We start from the raw sequence: 22,071 nt of genomic DNA, 5'->3' as shown, positions 1-22,071 counted from the left end.
TTTTCAAGGGCCCTTAAGAAAAGTTTTTTAAATGCCATTTTCCTCCTTGTCCAATTTTAGAAAATGAAAGGCCAAAAGATCCCTTTCGTCGACGAAAGGGGTCTTTTGGCCTTTTTTTTTAAGGCCCTTAAGAAAATGAAAGGCCAAAAGACCCCTTTCGTCGACGAAAGGGGTCTTTTGCCCTTTCATTTTCAAAATTTTTCAAGGGCCCTTAAGAAATTTTTTTTAAAGGCCATTTTCCTCCTTGTCCAATTTTAGAAAATGAAAGGCCAAAAGACCCCTTTCGTCGATGAAAGGGGTCTTTTAGCCTTTCATTTTCTAAAATTGGACAAAGGCCCTTAAGAAAATTTGATTTTTTTAAAGGCCATTTTCCCTCCCTGCCTTTCGTCGCAGAGGCTAGCTTTGCATTTCGTCGCTCTCCTCCCCCGCTCCCGCTCTCCTCCCCTGCTTTCATCGCTCTCCTCGCTCTCCCTCCCGCTCTCCTCCTCGGCTCTCCTCGCTCTCCCTCCCTCGCTCTCCCTACTCTCCCCGCTCTCCTCGCTCTCCCTCCCCTGCTCTCCTCGCTCTCCCTCCCTGCTCTCCCCGCTCTCCCTCCCCTGCTCTCCCCGCTCTCCCTCCCTGCTCTCCCTGCTCCCGCTTTCCTTGCTCTCCCCGCTCTCCCTCCCCCGCTCTCCCTGCTCTTCCCGCTCTCCTCCCCTGCTCTCCCCGCTCTCCCTCCCCACTCTCCCTGTTCTCCCCCCCGCTCTCCTCCCCCGCTCTCCCTCTCACTGTGCTCTCTGGCAAAGGAATGGGCAGATTGAGTCTCAGATGATTTGTTGATTCAAGAGCAGGCCCTCTACCCCTGCTCCTCGCAGCCCACTGACCATGTTGCAAACCTCGGAGTCTGCAGACTCCTTGTACCTCCCATTGCCGTTGTTGTGCTGTTGCCCGATCCCACAAACTCCTGCTACAGAAGCATTGGTTTCGCTTGGCCTTTGAGGCTCTTGCTCCTTAGACTCACAGCTTCCATTATGTTCTCCAGTCGCCTCTGTACTGGGCCTCAACTACCTCGTTTACTCCTTTTGCATCCAAGGCTTCCAAGCCCTCCCTCTCGGGTTTCGAGCCACATGCCCCGCCATTTTCACAAGTCACAGGTGCTTCATCTCTTTCTTAAAAGGCAACGTAACTACTCATCTTTTCCTCTGTGTTCTTGTACTCTCTTTGAATTCTTGTAGCGTACCCCCTCATCAACCTTTGGATCTACAGAGCTAGTCTCTTCAAGCCCCATCATCTCATCAAGTGTAGCTTCAATTAGCAGCATCACGATCAAGCTTCAGGTATTTTCTATTTTAAAGCCTCTTGGGCTTTCTTTGTATGCTATTGAAGTAACACTGGGACTTAATTGACCTTGTAAGTCTATTCTATGCCATGCGATGACTTCTTTTTTTAAATGCATTTGTGTCACATTGGCAGGATGGTAAAAATAAGAACTTTGAGAGGAGGGGGAGAGGTGGAAGAGGAGAACGAGGAGGTAGGAGAGGTGGAAGGACAAGTAGCAAGAGAAGTTTGCAAGTGGAATCTACACCTAATTTAGAGTTTCAAAAAGAGGTTGAAATTGGAGTTGAAGAGGATAAGGAGATGGAAGACTTTGAAGACACTACTATAATTGTGGAGGAATCTTCTAAGAAGATAAAGAAAGAGGATAAACAACTGGATGAGGAGTTTGAGCAAGAGTTTCCTGTTGCACTTGATATTGGTCAGGGGAAGGATGTTATTGAATCTCTTGCAATCAATCCTGGAAAGATTGCTCCCTTGATCCCATTATGTCGTTGTGTTGTAAACACAAGAGTGAGAGGCCTACGAACTGATATGGATAGCCTAAAGCAAGCTCTAGAGGTAGAAAAATATATTCAACATAAAGGAATGTTTATTTTATCTACAACACTTTCGGATGGTGTTTCACAAGAGGTGACAAATGAAATTGAACAATCATGGGATTCTTGTTGGAGGGATGTAAATGCAGAATTTGAGGCATAGATTGTTGATGATGCTGATTGGTCATTTTTGTCTCGAAAGATGTTTTTTGTGTGGGAGGGGAATCACCGGACTGTTGCATGGATGTCTCTAATTGAAGAGAAATTCAAGACATCAAAGGCATGGCATATTCGAGTTTTAGCAAGTTTTATTACTCCAAAGAAAGAAACAGAAATGAAGCTAATAGCTGCTCTTCAAAGGTTCAATCTGTAAGTGCGAGTTCTTGCTCATATGTGTTACTTTTTATGTGTTACTTTTTTTTGAGCTTTTAAGGGTTTTGTGAACAATTCTCAATATGCTTGAAGCTATATATTTTTTATTTTTCAGCCTTAATGAAACAGCAATTATTAAAACAAATCTTAAGGATTATTTGTACAACACGAAGACAATGTGTTCGTGTGATGAGAATGAGTACTTATCACTTTTTTATGAGGAAGAAAAAAAGACACTTGAAAAGCATAGGGCAAATGAAAGCAGTAAAGGATCAAGCACTTGGTATCCTTTGACATCTTTGATGCTAGGGAGAATGGTATTTGCAGTAAGTTTCATACCATTTGTCATGGATGTCTTTTGAATTAGAACTAACTACTTCATTGTACTCATTCATTTCTTTGGAATATATTTTAGCCACTATACAAGCAAGATTATGAGGCAAAGCTTAAGGAACTTCAACCAAATTTGAGTGTTGCTGATATGGAGAAAGCACTTAAATGTGAATCTCAAGTACGATCGAAAAATGATCAAGGTATGGTTAATTTAATGATTCTTAACATAAAGTTGATTTTTTAAAGTGTTCAAATGTTTTTTGAGATTGAGAAAGAACGTTAAAAAAGGATGTAAATATGAACTTTGTTTAGAAAATGATCAAGGTATGGGATATGCATGTCTTGTATGATCAGAAAATACACTTGAGTGTGATGATTGCATGTATTGTTTATATGTAGATTCTGTCTATTGTCAAACCAACAAATGGTGAAGATTGGTTTAATATCTTGTGGAGCCTCCCATTTGATGATAAATCCTCCATTGTCACATTGGAAAAATTGTATAACATCTCCATTGCAAAGGTCTCTAAGGAGACACAAATAGCAACCCTCAGAATCTTAGGGTCAGATTCAAATTTGAGAACAAGTTATGGGATGCCAAAAGCTGATAGAGAATTCATAAAGTGGATGGCGAAAGAGGCATGGATGGATCAGTTGCTTTGTGAATCTGAGAGGTTACTCTCTCAAGTCTTGGTTGCTAGTCAACAAGCTAGCTTTGTGCTTCCTCAAGATCCTACATTGAGAGAGTATTTTGGGGAGATACAAGCAATGAACAGACTTGAACCTTATGAAGATTTAAAGGATTCAATGACTATTGCTACAGCTGCAACAGGACAAATGGAGATGACGAGGGCATCTCGATGATTGGTATTTAGGTAAGCAATATATGTTTTTTCCTTTTCAATTAAAAATCCATCCTTAAGTATTTCGCTTTTGCACTAAGACTCTTATTGTATGTAGATTCTTGCAATCCTTAAAAGCTATTGGTAAGATTGAAAAATTGTTGCCCATATGTCAAGTATGGACAAAAATTCAAGACTTAAAATTATGTATGTACTCTCCAAACATGATAGAAAAAGAAGGGAAGCAAGTGCTCTCTGAGTGGGAGAGAAAGAACTGCCCGTGGTGGCTCGATATGAAAAAAGGATGTTGCATCGAGGAGGAGGTAGAGCTGTACACATAGCATAAAAAGGGAGAGATGGGTTCATCAAGCTCAAATTCAGTCCACGAGGATGATGCAATCATTGAGATTCAAAAAACACTTGAGAAGATGACTAAAAAGGACAAGGATTCAAGTATGGAACTAAAGAAGGGTGGTAGGCCACTAAAAAATCCTGGTACTAATAATGGCAAGCCCTCTTGGTCTTTTTTCAAGCTGTTATTTGTTTGTGTAACATATGTTGTTATCACTTTGTGTCTTTACATATGTGGTGTGGATACAGATGTGCAGGTACTACAGTCTACACCCATTTTGAAAGGATTTAAATGGAAAGATAGGTCTATCTGCCTTTTGTACATTCCATTGGCCTCTCTAACTTTGAATTGGAGTGGCACATGTGATGCTTCACATTGCAAGGTTTGGTGCTATGATTATGTCGAGTTTGGGAAGCAATTGTCTGTCTCAAACTTCGCACAAGCCTATATAGACATGAAGGAATACTTTGCGGGTCTTGGAGGTGAAAGAAAAACAAGAAATGGTAAGAGTATTGCTTGGGCTGCAGATTTTGTCATTCTTGATCTGCCTACACAACTAGAAGCTCATGGAGTAGAGGATTCCACATCTCCATCTTGGAATTTATTAATAGAGAACCATGTACGCTACTCCTTGCTAGTAGCGGCCACAGTTGTTTTAGATTCTGGCTGGATCCTAGTTATGTGTGCCCCTCATGTTCTTCATTTGGTTGAGCGTTATGCTAGGATCAGCAGATTGGAGTTTGCATGTCGAAAGTACATGCAATACTTGGATGCATATTGTACAATCAAAGTTGGTGGTATTGATCATAAGGTGAGACAATTGTCTTACAATGACATGTTGAAAGAATTAATGCTCTTGTATAATGAAATGGCTTGTACTAAGCATAAGTTTAATTCTTTTCTTGTCTTTAGGTGGATGTTGTGGTTTTATGCCTTCTTCATCGGGCTGGTATGTCTTGTGTTTGTAATCCTGGAAATGCTTTCGTGGTTGGTACCAAATTGGGCATTGCTTTTGGAAGTAGTTTGTTTCATCATTATTTACCAACAAGTGAGTAGACTATAAAACATGGAGAGAGTATTCCATGGAGAGGTGCATTGGAGAAGGCTCCATGCATGATGTTGTACTTCTTGGAGTTATTGTGTCCAATTTCTGGACATGTGGTGGACTTAGGTGCTGGGACTGGTTCTATGCAAAAAGCATGCGTGCATTCTAGGAGAGCATGCTTATCTATTGAGAATGATCCTTACATTTGCTATTCTATATTGCAACCATTTTTGGATGGACAGAAAGGAAAGGAAATGTGTTAAGCAACTATGGGACTCTAAATGATTCTGAAGATGTGGAAATGGTTGTTAATCTTCCAGATGACTAGTAACTATGTTACTCTTTTGTTTTATCTTTTTAAACCTATTTGTTGGAGAATATTATTATCAATGAGGCATTGATATTGATTGATCTATTTTAGCTTTTTGCCTTCTTATGCAAGTGCTATGGCTGAGATGATGTGTAATGACATTGCATTCAATGCCCCCATCAAAGAGAGAAGGCATCATCACAATATCTATGTGGATGACATCAGTAAAGAAGATTAAGTCTAGTGATTTGACATGAGTTTTTCCCTTCAAGCAATTCATTTTGCTTGTGATGCCCTAGATTTGAACATGCATAACTTTTGTGGTGTCTTGCACCTATTTCATTTGCTAGAGATGTAGTAATCATATTGAAGAACTATTAGTACATCATGTGAGTACCCATGAATATTAATCTCAATATCACATATTCAATTTTGAGCATGTTGGTTTCATAAAACTTTTCTATTTGCTAGAGATGTGACAATTATGTCATATCTTACTTAAGGTTTGCATGTCAAAAGTATGAGTTGTGTACAAATGATCATCATGGTGAATTGAATCTTAAAGTATCTCCTTGATGCAACTAATAAATGTTTCGGCATAGATGCACGCAAATTTGCACCCTAAATTCTTCACCATGTGACTCGCAATTATTTCATCGATAAATCACTATCTATCATGATAGTATGAATGATGGATGATATAGGTGGAGGGTGTTGAAATGAAGTAGACATAAAAAGTAGTTTTGTGAATAAAGGGATCTTATAAGCCCTAAATGCTATTGGAAAGAAATGTAATTAAATGTATATAGCATCTTTGTGGGGTAGTTTTATGACGAAAGGGTGTGTGATGTTAGCGGCATCTTTGTGGGGTAGAAATGTATATAGTATCTTCCTAGGGTAGTTTTATGACTAAATGGTGTGTGATGTTATAATAAAATTGTCTACAAAATCACAATATAGGCCATGCTCAGAAAAATGTGCTCAGATCAAGACGCTCAGAGAAAAGATATACCCCATAAATTGTAGGTTGCATTTTGGAATTTGCATAGGTTTTCTTCATGACTTGGAGGACATTAAAAACATTGATGAATTTTCTTTTGATGGTTTTATTGTGTGGTTTCGTGTCCAAAGTTTTCAGGTAGTATGTCTAAAGTTGTCATGCCTAAAGTTTGTTTTCATGTCTAAAGTTTATAGTTTATACCTATTTGCCTTGCTTGTATCATTAAAGGAGACAATGCCATGATGGTAAGCATCCTATGTATTGTTTTATATTTTATGGTTTTTTAAAGTAATGTGCTTTGTTAGGCTTGCTAATGTAATGGTTGTTGATTTGATGTAGGAGGCATTTGAGATCACTCATTAGTGCACTATATTAGTTGAGCAGGAGGATACGTTGTGGTCTTCCAATTCCAATTTTTAGAATGCCCTACTTAACTATTGAATTGCATCAAAGTATTGACAGCTTGATCATTGTGATCCACATCACATGGCTTCCCCTATTGCAGTGTATCCCATTGACAATGGTGTAAATATTCCATGCAATTAAGGTCTATTACTTGTATATATATATTTTTGTAAAATTAATTTAGAAAAATATTATGAATATTCCAAGTCAAAAAAATACTCTCGACCAAGTTTGGTCATTTTGGTGACCATTTTTGGCAAATGTAGGAGGAATTTGACCACAACGCAGAAGGCAAAGTTGGTCAGGACACCTGCCACGGTGCGAATTTGGCCATTTGGAGGGTGTCCAAATGGACAAATTTGCACTGCACCATGGAGGGATTTGGCATTTTTGGACACCCCATGATGTCTTGACCAACTTTGCCTTCTGCGTTGTGGTCAATTTCCTCCTTTATTTGCCAAAAATGGACATTGAAATGGCCGAAGTTGTCAAACTCCTTCATCTACCCCTTCAAAATCTATATTTCTTCATAGAAAATCATGAAATGCATCAATCCTTTACAAGGTAATATAGTAGCCAACCTAAATATTAAAATAAAAGATACATGGACATAGCCAATGTCCATGACCAAGAAAACATAGAAACTGAAAATTTTAGATTCCTCTTCCAAATATATATTTTCTCATGTAATGCATCAAATTATTTCAAGGTGATTTAGTGATATTAAATCAAATATCATATTGACATAGCCAACCTAAAAGGTGGCTCCAAAGGCAAGATAAACAAAGAAAACGAAATGATGTAGTGGAAGATCAAAGTCTTTTGGATTAAATAAAAAATTACATTGACATAGCCAACCTACAAGGTTCCTCCAAAGCGCAAGAAATTATATAGAAAATATATTGCCTAAGGGTCTTACTAGAGCTGTGCTACAAGGCACATAAGTTATCATATCGACCAACCGTCATTTGCTATAAGTTACTTTGTAAATATTTTATTTTCCATGTTTATCTATGTTGAAGTTGATGCATCTATAAAGACACATGGATTTCAAATAGGTAGATGAAGGAATTTGACAATTTAGGCCATTCCAATGTCCATTTTTGGCAAATGTTGAAGGAATTTGACGCAGCACAGAAGACAAAGTTGGTCGGGATGTCATGGGGTGTCCCAAAATGCAAAAACCCACCATAGCGCGAATTTGGCCATTTGGAGGGTGTCCAAATGGCCAAATTCGCACCATGGTGGGTTTTGGCATTTTCAGACATGATGTCCCGACCAACTTTTCCTTCTCCGCCGCGGTCAAATTCCTCCTACATTTGCCAAAAATGGACATTAAAATGGCCAAAGTTGTCAAATTTCTTCATCTACCCCTTCGAAATCTATATTTCTTCATAGAAAATCATGAAGTGCATCAACCATTTACAAGGTGATGTAGGAAAATCTCAAATTTTGGTTTTTTAACATTCCATCTAATCAATGTGGTGCCATGGTCAAATCCCTTCTACAAATGTATTAAAATGGCCAAACTTGGCAAACAACATTTTATTGACTTGTAAGTTACATCAAAATGTGATGTAACTTTTGTGTGCAAGCTAATATAAAAAAAGATGCAATATTAAAAACAATAGATAATTAAGATAACCATAACAAAAGATTCACCATTTGGCCATAAATACATGAAAAATTTTAGCTTTAGATAGAAGAATATTATTAGAAATAGGTGTTTGTATTTCAAATTGTATTACAAAGAGGTTTCATAGCATGTTTCTCTTCTTCTTCAGCTCTAATACACCAATAATAGGGTCTTTGAATCCTTGACTAAGTCCTTAGAAAGACCGCTATGCTATTTGTTGGAATCTCACATTCAACTCGTAAGTTCTTATAATCACATGTACAACACATTGGAATGGATCACATAGGTTGCCTTGGGTCAATACTGTGAATTCTCCATGCCTTCTTGTTCCAAATGGATAGAATATCCATTCTTGCTATTGCACACATGAAGAAACATCATTTTAGAAATTTAAATTTAAAAAGATGTAATGCATCATGTGAATTCTTTTTCTTCAATCAACTTTTGAGCTTCAAGACTTACATTAGTAGCATCATGAGCTCCAGGCATCTCCTTTGCATCACCATTCCCTTCAAGTCCTGCATCGCCTCCAAAACAACTTTCTCATGCATGACTTTGTGTCTTTTGATATGAAGAGTCCATATCATCCATGCCCACCATTCTCATATCATCCTCCATGAAGTTCCTGAAAGAACAACTAAGGGAACCTTAGCAAAAGCAATGCACCACTGTAGATAATCCAAAGTAAGAAATTATATTGAAACACTACAAAATTAACATTTTAGCTCATATTCTCCTCTTTAGAGCACCTCCTGAGGTTCAAGATGCTTCTTTTCTTGAAAAAAAAAATCATGGATCACATATTGATCCTGGAATTGTATGGTCACATGGTAACATGGGAGATCTCCTCAAATGGTGCCATCAATAGTCGCAGAGTTTACAGGGACTATGATAGGCCATGATAGAAGGTAGGTGATGTTTGAAGAGGGATGAGAAGGACTATGAAAGATTATGAGGGAGGAGAAGCAAGCGGAGGACTAGGTGTGAGGATGAAGGTAGACGAATACGTATGAGTAGGAGGAGTAGAAGCAATAGGAGCAGGCATGAGCATGAGGCAAGAGGAGCTTACATGAGTAGGAGGAAGGAGGAGTAGGCATGAGCATGAGGGAAGAGGAGAATGGATGAGCATGAGGGAGGAGGAGGAGTAGGAAAATGCAGCAGGGGGGGGAGGAGGAGGATGCATGTGGGAGAAGGTAGGAGGAGGATGCATGTGGGAGGGGAGGGAGGTGCAAGAAAAAGCAGCAAGGGAGGGAGGAGGAGGACGCATGTGGGAGGAGGGAGGAGGAGGTGTGTGGACAAAGGGAACAGGAGGGGGGGAGGGAGGAGGGAGGCAGGGGGGGGAGGAGGAGGAGGTGGAGGAGGAGGAGGAATGGGATGAGTGGAAGAGGAGGAGGGAGGAGGGAGACAAGGAGGAGGATGGGGGGGGGAGGAGGGAATTCAAATTCAAATTCAAAATTTGAAAGTTTGACTTTGGAGGATGGGGGGAGGAGGGAGAGAGAGGGAATTCAAATTAAAAATTCAAAATTTTGACTTTAGGAAAAGTGCCCCCTCCTTGGCGTAAGAGGTGGCCCCCTCCTAGGTGTAACAGGTGTAAGAGGTGGATCAACTGGGCTTAACCCACCTAGTTAGGGGGCGTCAGGACTCCCTTGGACCCCATAAGAGGGCTTGCATTAGGCCTAATCCATTTCTTAACCCATTCCTTATGAGGCCCTTTTGAGACCCCAATTCTCCCCTAATGACTCATACATGCCCAGTATTTCTTTTTTGAATCCAAAAGGTAGGATGGTTCTTTGTAAAAGCGATAACAAGCCGGGTAAATAGGCATTACCTATCTTCCCATTTGAGACTATGATATTCTAACACTCAGTTTATCTTGGATGGTGGCAGGTAAGTGGGCCCTGACCTTGGAGCTTTGACTACCTGACGGATTCGACACTTTTGTACCAATTGTGTACATATTTTTTATCCACCCTTATTTGAGCATCGTGTGCCGTATTATTAAAAGGTTATATATTTTTTAAACATACCAAGATGGACTCAAAGGAAATTCTAGGGACAAACTCAAACAAATTCCGTAGGACTGCTAGGATGTCTGCAATCACAGACCCTACCAAAATGGCCTTTTTTTCTCAAAATTTGGAGGATGCACGAAGGGAAATGGAAACAATTGAACAAGAGAATAGAACTAGTATTGAAAAGCAAAATGCAAGAAAAATTAGGGAAGTCATAAGATCTGAATTTTTTTTGTTTTTTTTTTTGGGAGTGGACCCGGACCTTGGAGCCTGGACTACCTGATGGATTCGACCCTTTTGTACCAATTGTATACATATTTTATGTACACCCATAAGATGAGAAATTTATTATTTTCCTATTTCTTAGATATTTTTTCCTATTTTTCTATTTATGCTACACACCTCAAACTAAACTACACGGAACTAATCCTCCTAAACAGTTCCCTAAACCTCTCTACACTCCTCCATCCTCACCTCTTACTTCTAACTACTCAGAGTCGTACTACGGCTCTCGCACTCCCCAAGGTCTCTCTAGACCTCCTTCACTTAATTTTTTATTTTACCCCCCCTTATTTTAATTCCTTCTTTATTAAGGACCTTCACTATTTAGGTAAAAGAACCCCCCACCCCCATGTGTCCCATTGCCTTTTGTGCCTCTGACTATGCCTCCGTGACTCCGTCAACAGTGCTCTGTGCCTCCCAATGCGTAGCTCGCAGCCTCGACTCTCCCATCCTTGACTGCACTTTGCCGCCCCGATTGTACTTTGCTTGCCAATATAAGAGGCCTCTCCCATGACTAGGAGTTGACTAAGATACCCCGCCATCTAATCCCACTGACACTAGCATTGAGCTCTGCTTGACACGCTGTCCCCACTCTGCACTGCCACATCGCTCGTCCCTCAAGCTTCTCTAATTGTGCCTTCATTTGTCTACTCTACTAGCACCATCCATGCCTCACAGGTTCTTAATTTTTTTTAACCCTTCCTTCTAATTTACTAGTTGAAACCCCCCCTCCCCCCTCCACCACCACCCCCCATCACCCCCCCCCTTCCACCCCCACACCTCCCCCCCACCGCTTCCCCCCTACCCCTCCCCTGCCCCCTTCCCCACCTTTCTGCCTTCACACCTCCCCCCCCCCCCCCCCCCACCTCCCCCCTACCCCCCCCCACCTTCTCCACTCCCCCCCCCTCCCTCTTCCTCCTCCACCCCCCCCCCCCTCCACCACCTCCCCCCCTCCCTCCCCCTCCTTCTCCTCCACCACCCACCCCCCTCCTCCACTCCCCCCCCCCCCCGCCCCCACCCCCTTCCTCCTCCACCACCCCTTCCCCCCCCTCCTCCCTACTCCTCCTCCTCCTCCTCTCCCTCTCCTCCTTCCCCCTCCACCTCCCCCCTTTTTCCTCCTCCTCCCCCCTCTACCCCCCCCCCTTTTCCCCCTCCACCCACCTCCACCCTCCCCCACCCCTCCTCCTCCCCCACTGCTCCTCCTCCTCCACCCACCTCTACTCCCTCCCCACCCCTCTTCCCCCTCCACCACCACCTGCGGCAATGGTGGATATGCAGAATCACCTACGGAGGCGACGACAAATTTTTGTCGAAATTTTTTGACGGAAAATTTTTTTGATGGAAAATTTTTCACTTGAATTTTTTCGCCTTCATAAAAAAGTTTATTTTTAAAAAAATAAAAATTTAAAATTTACCCAAATTCAAACCTAGGCTAGGTTAGGCTAACCTAGTGTGGGTTTGTGTTAGGATTTGGTTAGGTTAGCCTAACTGTAGTATAGTTAGTTCAATGAACTATAGTTAGTTTAGCTAACTATAGTTAGTTCGATCCATAGTTAGGTTAGGTTAGATTAATCTAGGTTAGACTAACTCACAATTAGAGTAACTAAGCAGTTAGTGTAACTAGGCAATTAGACTAACTGTTCTCTAGTTCAATTACTTCCCACTAAAGTCCATTCACACCGTACTTTTGTGCAAAGGAACCCCCCCAAAAACCCCTATTTTAACCCCTCGTAACTCATTCATTTGGTGGCCAAACTTGACCCCATTTGAACCACGGTTTCACACACAGAAACACCACGCTATGGGGCATTTTTCCAACTCATTGCACACCATTTTGGCATCCCTAACACTCATTAATTTGTGCCCCCATATGAGCCCCTTTTCTCACTTATTCGCTCATAAAATTCCGCTGAGACCTCCGATTCATGATCTTTCTGCATCAGCAATTTTCCTACACATGTGGGACAATCCTAGGCACATTATTAACATGTGGGACAATCTAGGCACATTATTAACACGATGATCCCTACAACACAAACACATCTCTAACCCTCCTAACACAACTACATCACTCGTTCCACCTCTCACCAAATCTGCATGCAGAGACACTCGTTCCACCTCTCACCAAATCTGCATGTAGCTACGCTTCGACCAATGCCTTTGACACCAATGCTTGCCAAATCTGCATACAACTTCGCTACGGCCAATGCCTCTGATGATCCTCTACCTCACTTTCCCCCTTGAAATTCAAGAAATCCCTTTAACTCCTCCACGACACAACATGGCCGGGCGCTGTCGCGATGATGGGGATCTTGACCTCGATGTAGAGGGGAATAATTTCTTTAACAATTGCAACATTTTTGGCAACAATAATAACAATCAAGCCAGGCTTCCCTTAGGCAAACTCGAACTTCCCAAATATAATAGTAGAGGCGATCCAGCCCAATTCCTCCAGCATTTTGATGCCGCATGCTGAGCAAGTGGAGATGAATCCAATGAAACCAAGGTCAGTTGGTTCCCCATGGCCTTAATCGATAAAGCCTCAAAATGGTACCTAGACCTCCTAGTGGAAGAAAGAGCCACATGGGCCCTGCTGCAAACTGAATTCAAGAGGCACTTTTAGACGGAGAGCCTACAAGATGATCCCACTCTCCAACTAAGCAAGCTCGAACAAGGTCGCCGAGAAGATGTACGCACGTACTTGGGCAAGATGAAATGCTTAATTTCCAAATGTGACCCATGCTCCAATGCTAAGTACCTCTTAGCCTGGTTCATTGTTTGCAGGCCTAAGGAAGAAAATCTGCAAAGACATAAAAAAGATTAGCAGTTATGAAACATTCAATGCTGCTGATGCACGGCAGCCATTGACATCAAGGATGGCATGACCGACTCTGACACCAGCAGTGATGATGGAAGATCCAGTGCATGAGATAAGCACTTTGAAAAGGAAAAATCCAAGTCCACTGCTGAACTGTCTAATGAAGATCGCTTAGAGGCCATGACCATGAAGCTAAAAGAAGAAATGATGCAGGCCACTAAACAGAAGCTTCACATGTCTCAGCTGCCACCTCAGACTTATCCATGGCGAGAAAATGTATGGTGCCCAAACTGCATGGCCAATCATACAGCAAATGAATGCCCGGTCCTAAGAGCCAAGATCACTGCACAAGCAAATCCATCGCCAAGGTTGTGGTGCCATATCTATGATGAAAATAGTTGCATCTTCAACATGTGCAACAACCTTCCTCGACCTCAACAATACCAACCGGCACCCATACTAGTGTACAAGCAACTGGCACTTGCACAAGCGCCCCTAGCTCCGAGGCTGAATCCTATTCTTGTTCGGACACAAGTCCTACAATTACTTAGGAATCCAAATCCATGACCATATCCAAGAGTGACAAATCTAGCCCCTTCAGTAGTTCCAATACAACAACTTCAAGCCGAGGAAGTGGATTCACAATTCGAGTATGAAGCCGAGTACCCAGTGTACTATGTTGAAGGTGCAAAAGGTTTAATACCAGTCTATGCAAATCAAGTTTGACCCAACAAATATCGAGAGCCAATCAAGTGCTACGATTGTGGAGAAAATCACCGGATCATAGAGTGCCCTCATCATGGTAGCCCCGCTACTTTCCAACCACTCTGCAGATATTGTGGCATAGGCGATGCTTGTATGGATTGTTTAATGAAAAATAAGGTCTCACAACTAATTGAGGCTTAGCGTAATGTCCTAATTGGCATTATTGGGGTGGACAATCAAAGTCTAGGGTTGGCAAGCATAATATCAGAACCTGTGAATGTAATTACACGCCAGTAAAAAGAGGCCACCAAGGATCCTAATATTCCAATTCAATCAAGATGACTTCTTCAAAAGAAAGCACAAGTGCCTCTACCTCCACCAAGCAATGAGCAGCCAACCTCATCCACATTAGCTCCCGAGCCTCAAATAAAAGAAGCTCCATACCTAAATGTAGAAGTGAAGAAGGCTCGATTTCAGACCCTTCAACAATGCGTACAAAAGAAACAAGCTCAATTTGAGATTGAGAGGCAAGCACAAGATCCAATCCCTGGTCCCCACCAAGTATTGATACTATACTCAAGCCTATGTTCCAACAACAGAACACAACATAATGTACCATCACGCCAACTTGAAGGAGTTGCACTCTCTAGTATTCTAAGTTTCTTTGTGTCAATTCCCATTGGAATCCTATAACGGAATTGTCTCAATCTCTAGGAGAGTTTCAAAGGCTGGATTACACACACAATGCTTGTTGTCCTAGACTGCACTCCTAACACATAGCCACATTCCCCAAAGATACATCAATGAAGGAATGGAACAGGATTCCACTCAAATTTGAGAAATAAGTGTTGATGTACTAGCCACCTATCTAGAAAAGGGAGGGATATGATCCTTGGAGCTGTGTCTTTTGTGAGGTTTTCCCATCCCCAATCATCGAGAATCTTGGTGCCCTTCATGCACAACCGTCCTAGCAAATGGAGTATTCTCCTTCACTCTAGATCTTGACCATGAAGATCAAGGTGAGGGAAGTTCGACTAATTCTGATGCAGATATATTTTAGCACACCCATGGGCATGACCAGCCTTTGATCTACCATCCAAAATTTGAACGGAAAGGGATTCAATCTCTTTAGCTTCTTTTCCCAATGAAAGAAACTTCTATTAATGCTTAAAAAACAACCGTACAAATCAACAAAGACCAAAAGGTACTGCCCATGGGGAAAAATTAAAGGAATCTTTGTTATCATAAGAGAAACCATCTTGTTTCCAAAGAACCCAGCACCTTGCCGAGGGAGTCTCTGGAACAAGAACTAGCAACCAAGCTGCTGGACTATACAACCAACTAATACCTCTTGCAGTGAGGATATAGAAATTTCTTATAGGCCATGCCTTGCAAAGATGCTCCCCTCTTTTGGTGGTTCCTCCCAAATGGCATGAAGGGCATAGATGATATCTTGCCATATGGTGACAAGAGAGGCTATCAGAGGGATCTACTAGCCTCCCATCACCAAGCTACAATGGGCGACCTAGATGTTCCAAGTAGCGATGCTAGAAACTCTCCCAAGCACTATCCTCTACTAAAGATATAGGGCGAGATTGGCTAGGGAGCGGGAGCACTGCATCAATCCTAGCCATGTGATAGCCCTAAATCTGAAAGGTTGTAGAGCATCTAGATCTATTAAGAAGCATGCCTCCCCTTGATGAGCCATTGTTGCCTCTATGGCACCAAGGACCAATCAAAGCATGTGTGGAGGAGCGGCAAATCTTCCGCTTTTAATATCTTCAGCTTCAAATACAACTTGAGAAATCTAGTGGGACGAGGATAGCCAAAATCCTCTCTAGAAGAGATCTGATCATACTTGAAAAATCAAGATCTAGAAGGAGAGAAATACCAAACTAGAGAGAAAATGCTTTCTTATGTGATCGTGTTCAAGCATGCTGTCACCCTTGCAATCCTCCCTCCTCCTCCTCCTCCTCCCTCCTCCTCCTCTTTCCTCCTCCCTCTTCCCTCCTCCTCCTCCTTCTTCCTCTAGATATGAACCAATTTAGCCATGCTCATCCTCAACATACTTTCAAAGGGCTTGTTACTAGCATAACAACTACAAGCCACTCATGCTTGAGGAATCGGCATTGTTCCTACTAGAGGAAAGCTAATCGACCTAGTAACAAGGACTTGCTACCATGAGAAAAGGAAAGGGCTGCCTTTCCATCATCTACTTAGTTGTTTGTGTGAAGTATAAGCATGCACTATTTCGAAGTTGTTTTTATGTGATGTAATCTCATTCTGAAAACAAAAATAAACTTATTTTACAAAATACCTATAGTGTGTTACTTTTCCAATGCCTAAACGACATGACTTTGCCTCAATTATTTCCAACTAACTACTCGATGGTTTTCCAAACAATTACACACATATACTTAACTTTGATTTTTTGAGGCACTAGCATTGCTACAGAATGGGATCTTTTTCACCGCCTTGTATCAATGCTTTTTTAACAAAATCGCCAAACATCCACTATAATTTTTGACACGCAAGCATCTAAATAAAGGTACAAGGATGATGCTAGGGTGAACAAACTTCCACGAATGGTACGCACTCTATTCCCAATTGAAAAGAATTCAAAAATTATTAATAGGTGAAAAAGCAAGTGAGGAAGAGATAACATGTGGACGAGAGAGGCAGGCGAGGAAGGGTAAAACATGCGGACAAGAGAAAGGATCTTTCTCTAAGGGGAGGAACCCCATCCCTCCTATTTATGAGGGTAAATTTTTTTAAACCCTTTTACTATACATTTTTTACAACATTTCCAAGTGCATAGTGGAAAGACCCTATAATAGGAGGCAAATGTCTTAAGTCTCACCTTTGCATGAAATTTTGAAGCTCTTTCAGACCTTGGCTCAATCACCTTTTCATTCTCCATTGAAAAATCTTTGGATCAAGTTATAAGTATAGGAAAAACTTGTTGAGAATAAGAGCCTTTAGAAGGTTTAGGTAGGAAGTATAGATAAACTCACTAATAGAGGACATAGGTGATATGGCAAAAGAGAGAACACTAAGACGAAGTCTCAACGAAGGCTATTTGGCTATAGCCATTATTTCACAAATCGTGGACTCCCAACAGAGGTGTAGAGGTGATCTTGGAGGAAGGACAGATCTACAGACCAGTACTAGGACACCTTCTAAACTATTCACAAGTGCTCTTTTACAAGATCTTTTAGAGCATATTGTTCATTGAGTAGGTGTAGGCCCAGTCATTGAGGGGGTGTCAAAGACGGGCATTCCCTGGACAAGGACGCTCTACACCTGCAATAGGTTAGGGATTGGGGCTAGCAAGAGGGCATTAGATGGGCTGCCATCTGCATTGGATGAAACTGCCCTGTGACCAGATTTCCCTATTCCTGACTGCCACATGGGCAGTAAGATGGGCTGCATGTGGGTAGGCACATCTGGCTGCCAGCAAACAAGGCCCAGCCACCCAGGGCTGGATTGCCCCACGGGCTGGAAAGGCAGGGGCATTATAGGGCCTGAAAGGCCCCTGAAAGGACCTGACCTGGGTCAGATCTACCGTCAGTGGGTCCCCAACGCTTAGGGCCTCGTCAGCCAGATCAGGTCAGCCAGCCATAGGTCCAAGGGCCTTGGCTGCCCCTACAAGGTTTGCCAAAGCTCGCACATCAGCCAGCCAGCAGACCAAGTCGGCCTACGGGGCAGACCCCTCCTCTATCATAAGGGGCACTCCCCCTCTATAATAAGGGGCCCCTGGCCATTGTCTCCCATCCACCACTTAGCCAGTCACACCCTTAGAGAGCATGCAGCAAGAGGAACGACTACAGCAAATCCATGGGCTTACTGTGGTTGGCTACAGAAAGCATTCCCTATTTATTTCTGACAAGCTACCAATTACAAAGAATGCAAATCTGTAAACTGTCATTTATTTCATTTTTTGCAGCAAAAATGCCGGAGATTAAAATACACATTTTTCAATTGGAAAAACCCTCATTAATTTGAAGAATTTGGTTTTAAAAGCCTAGGAGGTTTCAGCTTCTAAAAAGATTTCAAAATTTTATAAAAGCCACGAATAAAATTTCTTCATAGTATCGTTACCAATGACCCATACAAAAATAATGAAAATTAATTCTGTAAAACAGTTGGATAAAGGAATGCTTTAAAGGTATCGTTTATCCAACGTGCACAATATTAATTAGCACGTTACATTTGAGTTTCACTCCTCAAATGCTCAGCTCAAGAATACAAATTCATTGTACAGTATCAATCTTCAGCTCAGTCTAAACATCACAAAACAGTTCTGGCTTTTAGCCAGAAATTTGCTGTAATTCATTTCTTGGACTTCTTTGTGACCCTGTCAATACAGATGCAATGTGTGACTAGAAATCAATTATATCAGAAATCCAATTCCTCACCTAAATTTTGAAAATCATAGAAAGGGAGTTGAGGGCATACTCAGGAGCAGAAGTGGTTACTGCTGCAGCTGGCGTGGTCTCGGTACCAAGTCCCTAAACATAAAGAGCCAGCATAAATCAGCAACTCGGGATGATTAGCCACATGTGATGGTAAAGAGGGACAAGCTAAGGGAAAATCCCACCTGAGCCAAGCGCTCCTCTCTCCTGGCACTTTTCCGATCACGAATTGCTTTATTTTTTGCTCTCCTGGCTTCAAATTGATCAGACAGTGTCTTCTCTCGTGCTCTCTCTGCTTTAGACTTGTGGATGCTTTCCATTAGCACCCGCTTATTCTTAAACACGTTACCCTTTACCTTCATATACATGTCATGATACATGTGCTTGTCTATCTTCTTAGCTTCTCTATACTTGCGTAACAAGCGACGGAGGACGCGCATACGCCTCAACCACAGAATCTTTGTTGGCAGCCTGGCCTCCCTTGTACCATGCCTCTTACCTATGACAGTCATGCCCAAAGGGGAAAAAAATACTTACAGCAAATCTGACCACAAACATTCTTCTTTGGAATAATGCCTTCTATAAGGTGAAATCTGTACCATATCCAGAATGGCGACCCTTCCTTTTGGCCTCCAAAGCACGCCTAGCCCTTGCTCGTGAGTGGATCTTGTTTGGTTTTCGGATCACAAAGCCATCCTTCACGAGCTTTCGAATATTTTGCCCTGAAGATAAATAGGCACTTATTCCATAGCCATAGAAAATGATCCTCAACAAGACAACAGAAGCACAAACGGGAGTATGACCACATCAGGTCTCCTCTATGTTGAAATAGTTCCTGAACGTTGAAAATGAAATCTTCAGAAGTTGCTTATGCAATGAACGCTAGGGTATGATAAACAATAACGTGGGATGCATTCGCGATGCTGAAACCTGAAAGGTCAGGCTCGTAGTAGAGGAGTTTCAAAAAGATCACGAGGAATAAGACACCAAAAGTATAAGAGCTGGGAATTCCTACGCCTTAGAGTCAAAAGACAAAAACATGGAATAGCTGCCCAGGACCTCGATCTATCCAATACTGCGAATCGCACGCCATTCAAGTAAGTTAAAATCGAATTGGCAAACTTATCCAAATCGAAGACTTCAGTTCACTTGCAAAAGTTTCGACAGGAAGTCAGTGTTTCGCCGTTCTACATCCCGGCCTCCAGAGTTATGCGCCTCCACCAAACACCTGGCGCTGCTAGATCCTATGCTTACAAGGTCATTTTTGAATGAGGAGGCACAGACAAGCTGCCTAACATTGTAGTCGAACTAAACGTCCCCATTCTGAGAATCCACTGCCGGCGCCAAATCCGTAGGTAGACGAAAAGTGACGCCAAAAAATAGAAAGGACAAAACTTCACGTCCTAGATGTCGGAGACGCATTGGATTTGTGCAAGTGTGGTGCAGAAAGAGAGCCAATCCAAGAAGGCAAAACAAGAGCGGCTGCAAGGAGAGTAAGGTAAACCTACGGGAATTGGCCATGGAAATTTCATTGATCTCATTGGGATCGAGCCAGACTTTACGCTTGCCACACTTGAGGACGCTGGCCGCGAGGCGCTTCTGCAGCTTGAGAGACACCATAGCCAACAAAGCTCCCGGCTACTCAAAACCCTACAAAGGTACAAGTAGAGAAGAAGAAGATGATGATGATGATGAAAAAGACACGGATGAGGAGACTTTATAGCATATCAAGACAGGGCCTCTTTTCCACCTCCTAGTCCCCTTCCCCCTTGCCTTGCACCCTACTTGTTGTGCACTTCAAGAAACTTGACACCCCTCGTCGCTGCCTTGTCAGTTTAGGCCACGGACTTATGTGCCCCTCGTGCCCACTGCGGTCTCTCACACTATAGAATCCTCTTTGAGGATGGCGTTCAAGGCCTGGAGGGTGGATTATTTCTGACTTGTAAGCCCTACAGTTGAGGAAAATATGTCATCCTCAAAGAGTTGAGACTCAATTTTCCTTTATAAATAATATATGTAGAGTATTTTTCGCAAAAAAAAAGAACAAATTTAAAATTTAAAACAACGTCCAGAAACTTGGAAAGAGTTGGCCCTCGGGAAGATGAATGGCTCACAACTCTGTCTTTGGAACATGATCACATCCACAATGCTGCACTTCGTACGGAAGCAGTGCAATATGCTAGTATTCCAACATGCTCGGATCCTAAAAGATATGAGTGAAGTATTATTGACCTTAGAATATTTTAATAATAGGTTTTTGCAGCTTCTTGTAGCCACTAAGGCTCTAAAATGGAAGGATTCTCCTTTCTTCTCTGAGACTACTACAGGGTTGAGGTGGCACTTTCAGCCTCAGCCTTGGTTGTTTTCCACCTCACACTGAGGGGGTTTTTTATTTATCCTCATGATTTCATGATGTATTCCGCTTTGAGCTTGCTCTTGCGGGTTTTTTCTCTTACTTAATAGAAGTATCTTTCTTGAAAAAAAAAAAAATTTTGGCAAACTATTTGAATAAACTGGGGGGTATTTTTCATTTGCTTTTCTAATATAAGTTTCTTTTTTCACCCCAAATAAAAAAGGAGTTGGTCCTCAACACATTCGCCAAGGTACCCACAAATTGAAGGTCAATGATTGAATACTGCTTGGCACCTAGTGCTCACTGTTGCATTGAACGTGGTATTTATCTGTCAAGACAAGTAGTAATATTTATATAATGATGATACCATAGGGGAATTTATTTAGAACAAGGGGCTTCTTCACACCTCACTGTCCACAGCTAAGACTGGCCTTGCAATACACTTGGTGTGCAAATCATAGCAAGAAAGTCTTGGCCTTAGATCAACCTCTACCTAGTCAATAAGGTTTCCATCAATTACTTATTAGTACTTCTTTGCACCTAGTGCCTACTCTTATAATGTATGAACTTGGGAGGAGTGGCCTTTGTCAACAAACTTCTTCAGAATGGTGTCATCCAAGCAACCTGTGCAAGAGGTGTCTTATTAAAACTCTTCATACCCACTCTTGTAATGTTCTTGGGTGTTAATACAAGAAACTATAGGTGACTCCACATCTTCCCTATTCCAAAGGGTTGTGTTTTGAGTCAACCTTTTTGGGCCATTACTCACCTCAATCAATCAATCACTAAGTACTACTTTGGGGCTACTTCTTACCATAGTGTTTCTTTAAGCCTGATCCAATAAGCCCCTCATTTGCTTGTCCAAGTGAGGAATCTTGAATGCTTACCTTTCATCTTCTTTGGTAACTTCCAAAAATAGTATCAATAGCTTAATAAGTATAGCTAAAGATTGTTATGACTAAGTTGTTTAATAAAGAGCAATGGCTGAAACGTAGTAAGGGGCAATGGGAGAAGCTCAAAATTACAAATGGGTTTTAGTTTGTACAAGGTGTCTCATCTCAACCTTATGTTTTTAGTTCATTAATGAAAGATGCAGTTTCAGCAATGTCTATAGAATCTAATATAGGGGGCAAAAGGAGAATTAAAATTTTGAATTAATTCCCTCCAATCTTAAGAATACTTGGACTTTAACACCCTAAAATTAGGTACTTGAGAAACTTGTGCTGCAACTTTTTTTTAACAAACATTTTCAAAAACCTCAACTGCAAGGTAGCCAGTCTCTTTTCTTTTTTTAGTGCATTTACAAAGAGCATATCTAGAAGGTTTCCTTTTCAATGA

General features: G+C 41.7%; 2 protein-coding genes and 1 pseudogene across 2 annotated transcripts; 2 read left to right on the top strand and 1 right to left on the bottom strand.

Annotated features, from left to right (window-relative positions):
• The first annotated feature begins 2,873 nt into the window (after positions 1–2,873).
• LOC147904988 (uncharacterized) lies at positions 2,874–3,557 on the top strand. The gene is made up of 3 exons (XM_087393541.1): positions 2,874–2,882; positions 2,958–3,433; positions 3,519–3,557. Exons 1-2 carry the CDS (start codon positions 2,874–2,876, stop codon positions 3,420–3,422), a joined length of 474 nt encoding a protein of 157 aa, XP_087249667.1. The 3' UTR covers positions 3,423–3,433; positions 3,519–3,557.
• Positions 3,558–3,609: 52 nt separating this feature from the next.
• LOC147904987 (uncharacterized) lies at positions 3,610–5,125 on the top strand (annotated as a pseudogene).
• A 12,913-nt stretch (positions 5,126–18,038) lies between these two features.
• On the bottom strand, positions 18,039–20,088 carry LOC147904986 (large ribosomal subunit protein eL19y-like). The gene is made up of 5 exons (XM_087389224.1): positions 19,889–20,088; positions 18,980–19,102; positions 18,566–18,879; positions 18,424–18,476; positions 18,039–18,322 (listed from the first exon to the last, which is right to left on the bottom strand). The coding sequence occupies exons 1-5, from the start codon at positions 19,998–20,000 to the stop codon at positions 18,298–18,300; spliced, it is 627 nt and encodes a 208-aa protein (XP_087245350.1). The 5' UTR covers positions 20,001–20,088; the 3' UTR covers positions 18,039–18,297.
• Positions 20,089–22,071: the final 1,983 nt, after the last annotated feature.

The sequence above is a fragment of the Dipteris shenzhenensis genome, chromosome 2, assembly GCF_047967505.1.
Source record: "Dipteris shenzhenensis isolate YYH24624 ecotype China chromosome 2, Dip_SZ_1.0, whole genome shotgun sequence".
NCBI lineage: Eukaryota > Viridiplantae > Streptophyta > Polypodiopsida > Gleicheniales > Dipteridaceae > Dipteris > Dipteris shenzhenensis.
Note: the sequence above shows the minus strand (reverse complement) of the source record. Positions and strands in the feature narration are given on the sequence as shown.

Excerpts from the sequence above, each read along its gene's own strand:
- LOC147904986 (XM_087389224.1), bottom strand. The coding sequence starts at position 20,000 with ATGGTGTCTCTCAAGCTGCAGAAGCGCCTCGCGGCCAGCGTCCTCAAG. Across the intron at positions 19,103-19,888 it reads AATTTCCATGGCCAATTCCC|GGCAAAATATTCGAAAGCTC; the intron begins GTAGGTTTACCT and ends ATTTATCTTCAG. Across the intron at positions 18,477-18,565 it reads GAGAGGAGCGCTTGGCTCAG|GGACTTGGTACCGAGACCAC; the intron begins GTGGGATTTTCC and ends CTTTATGTTTAG.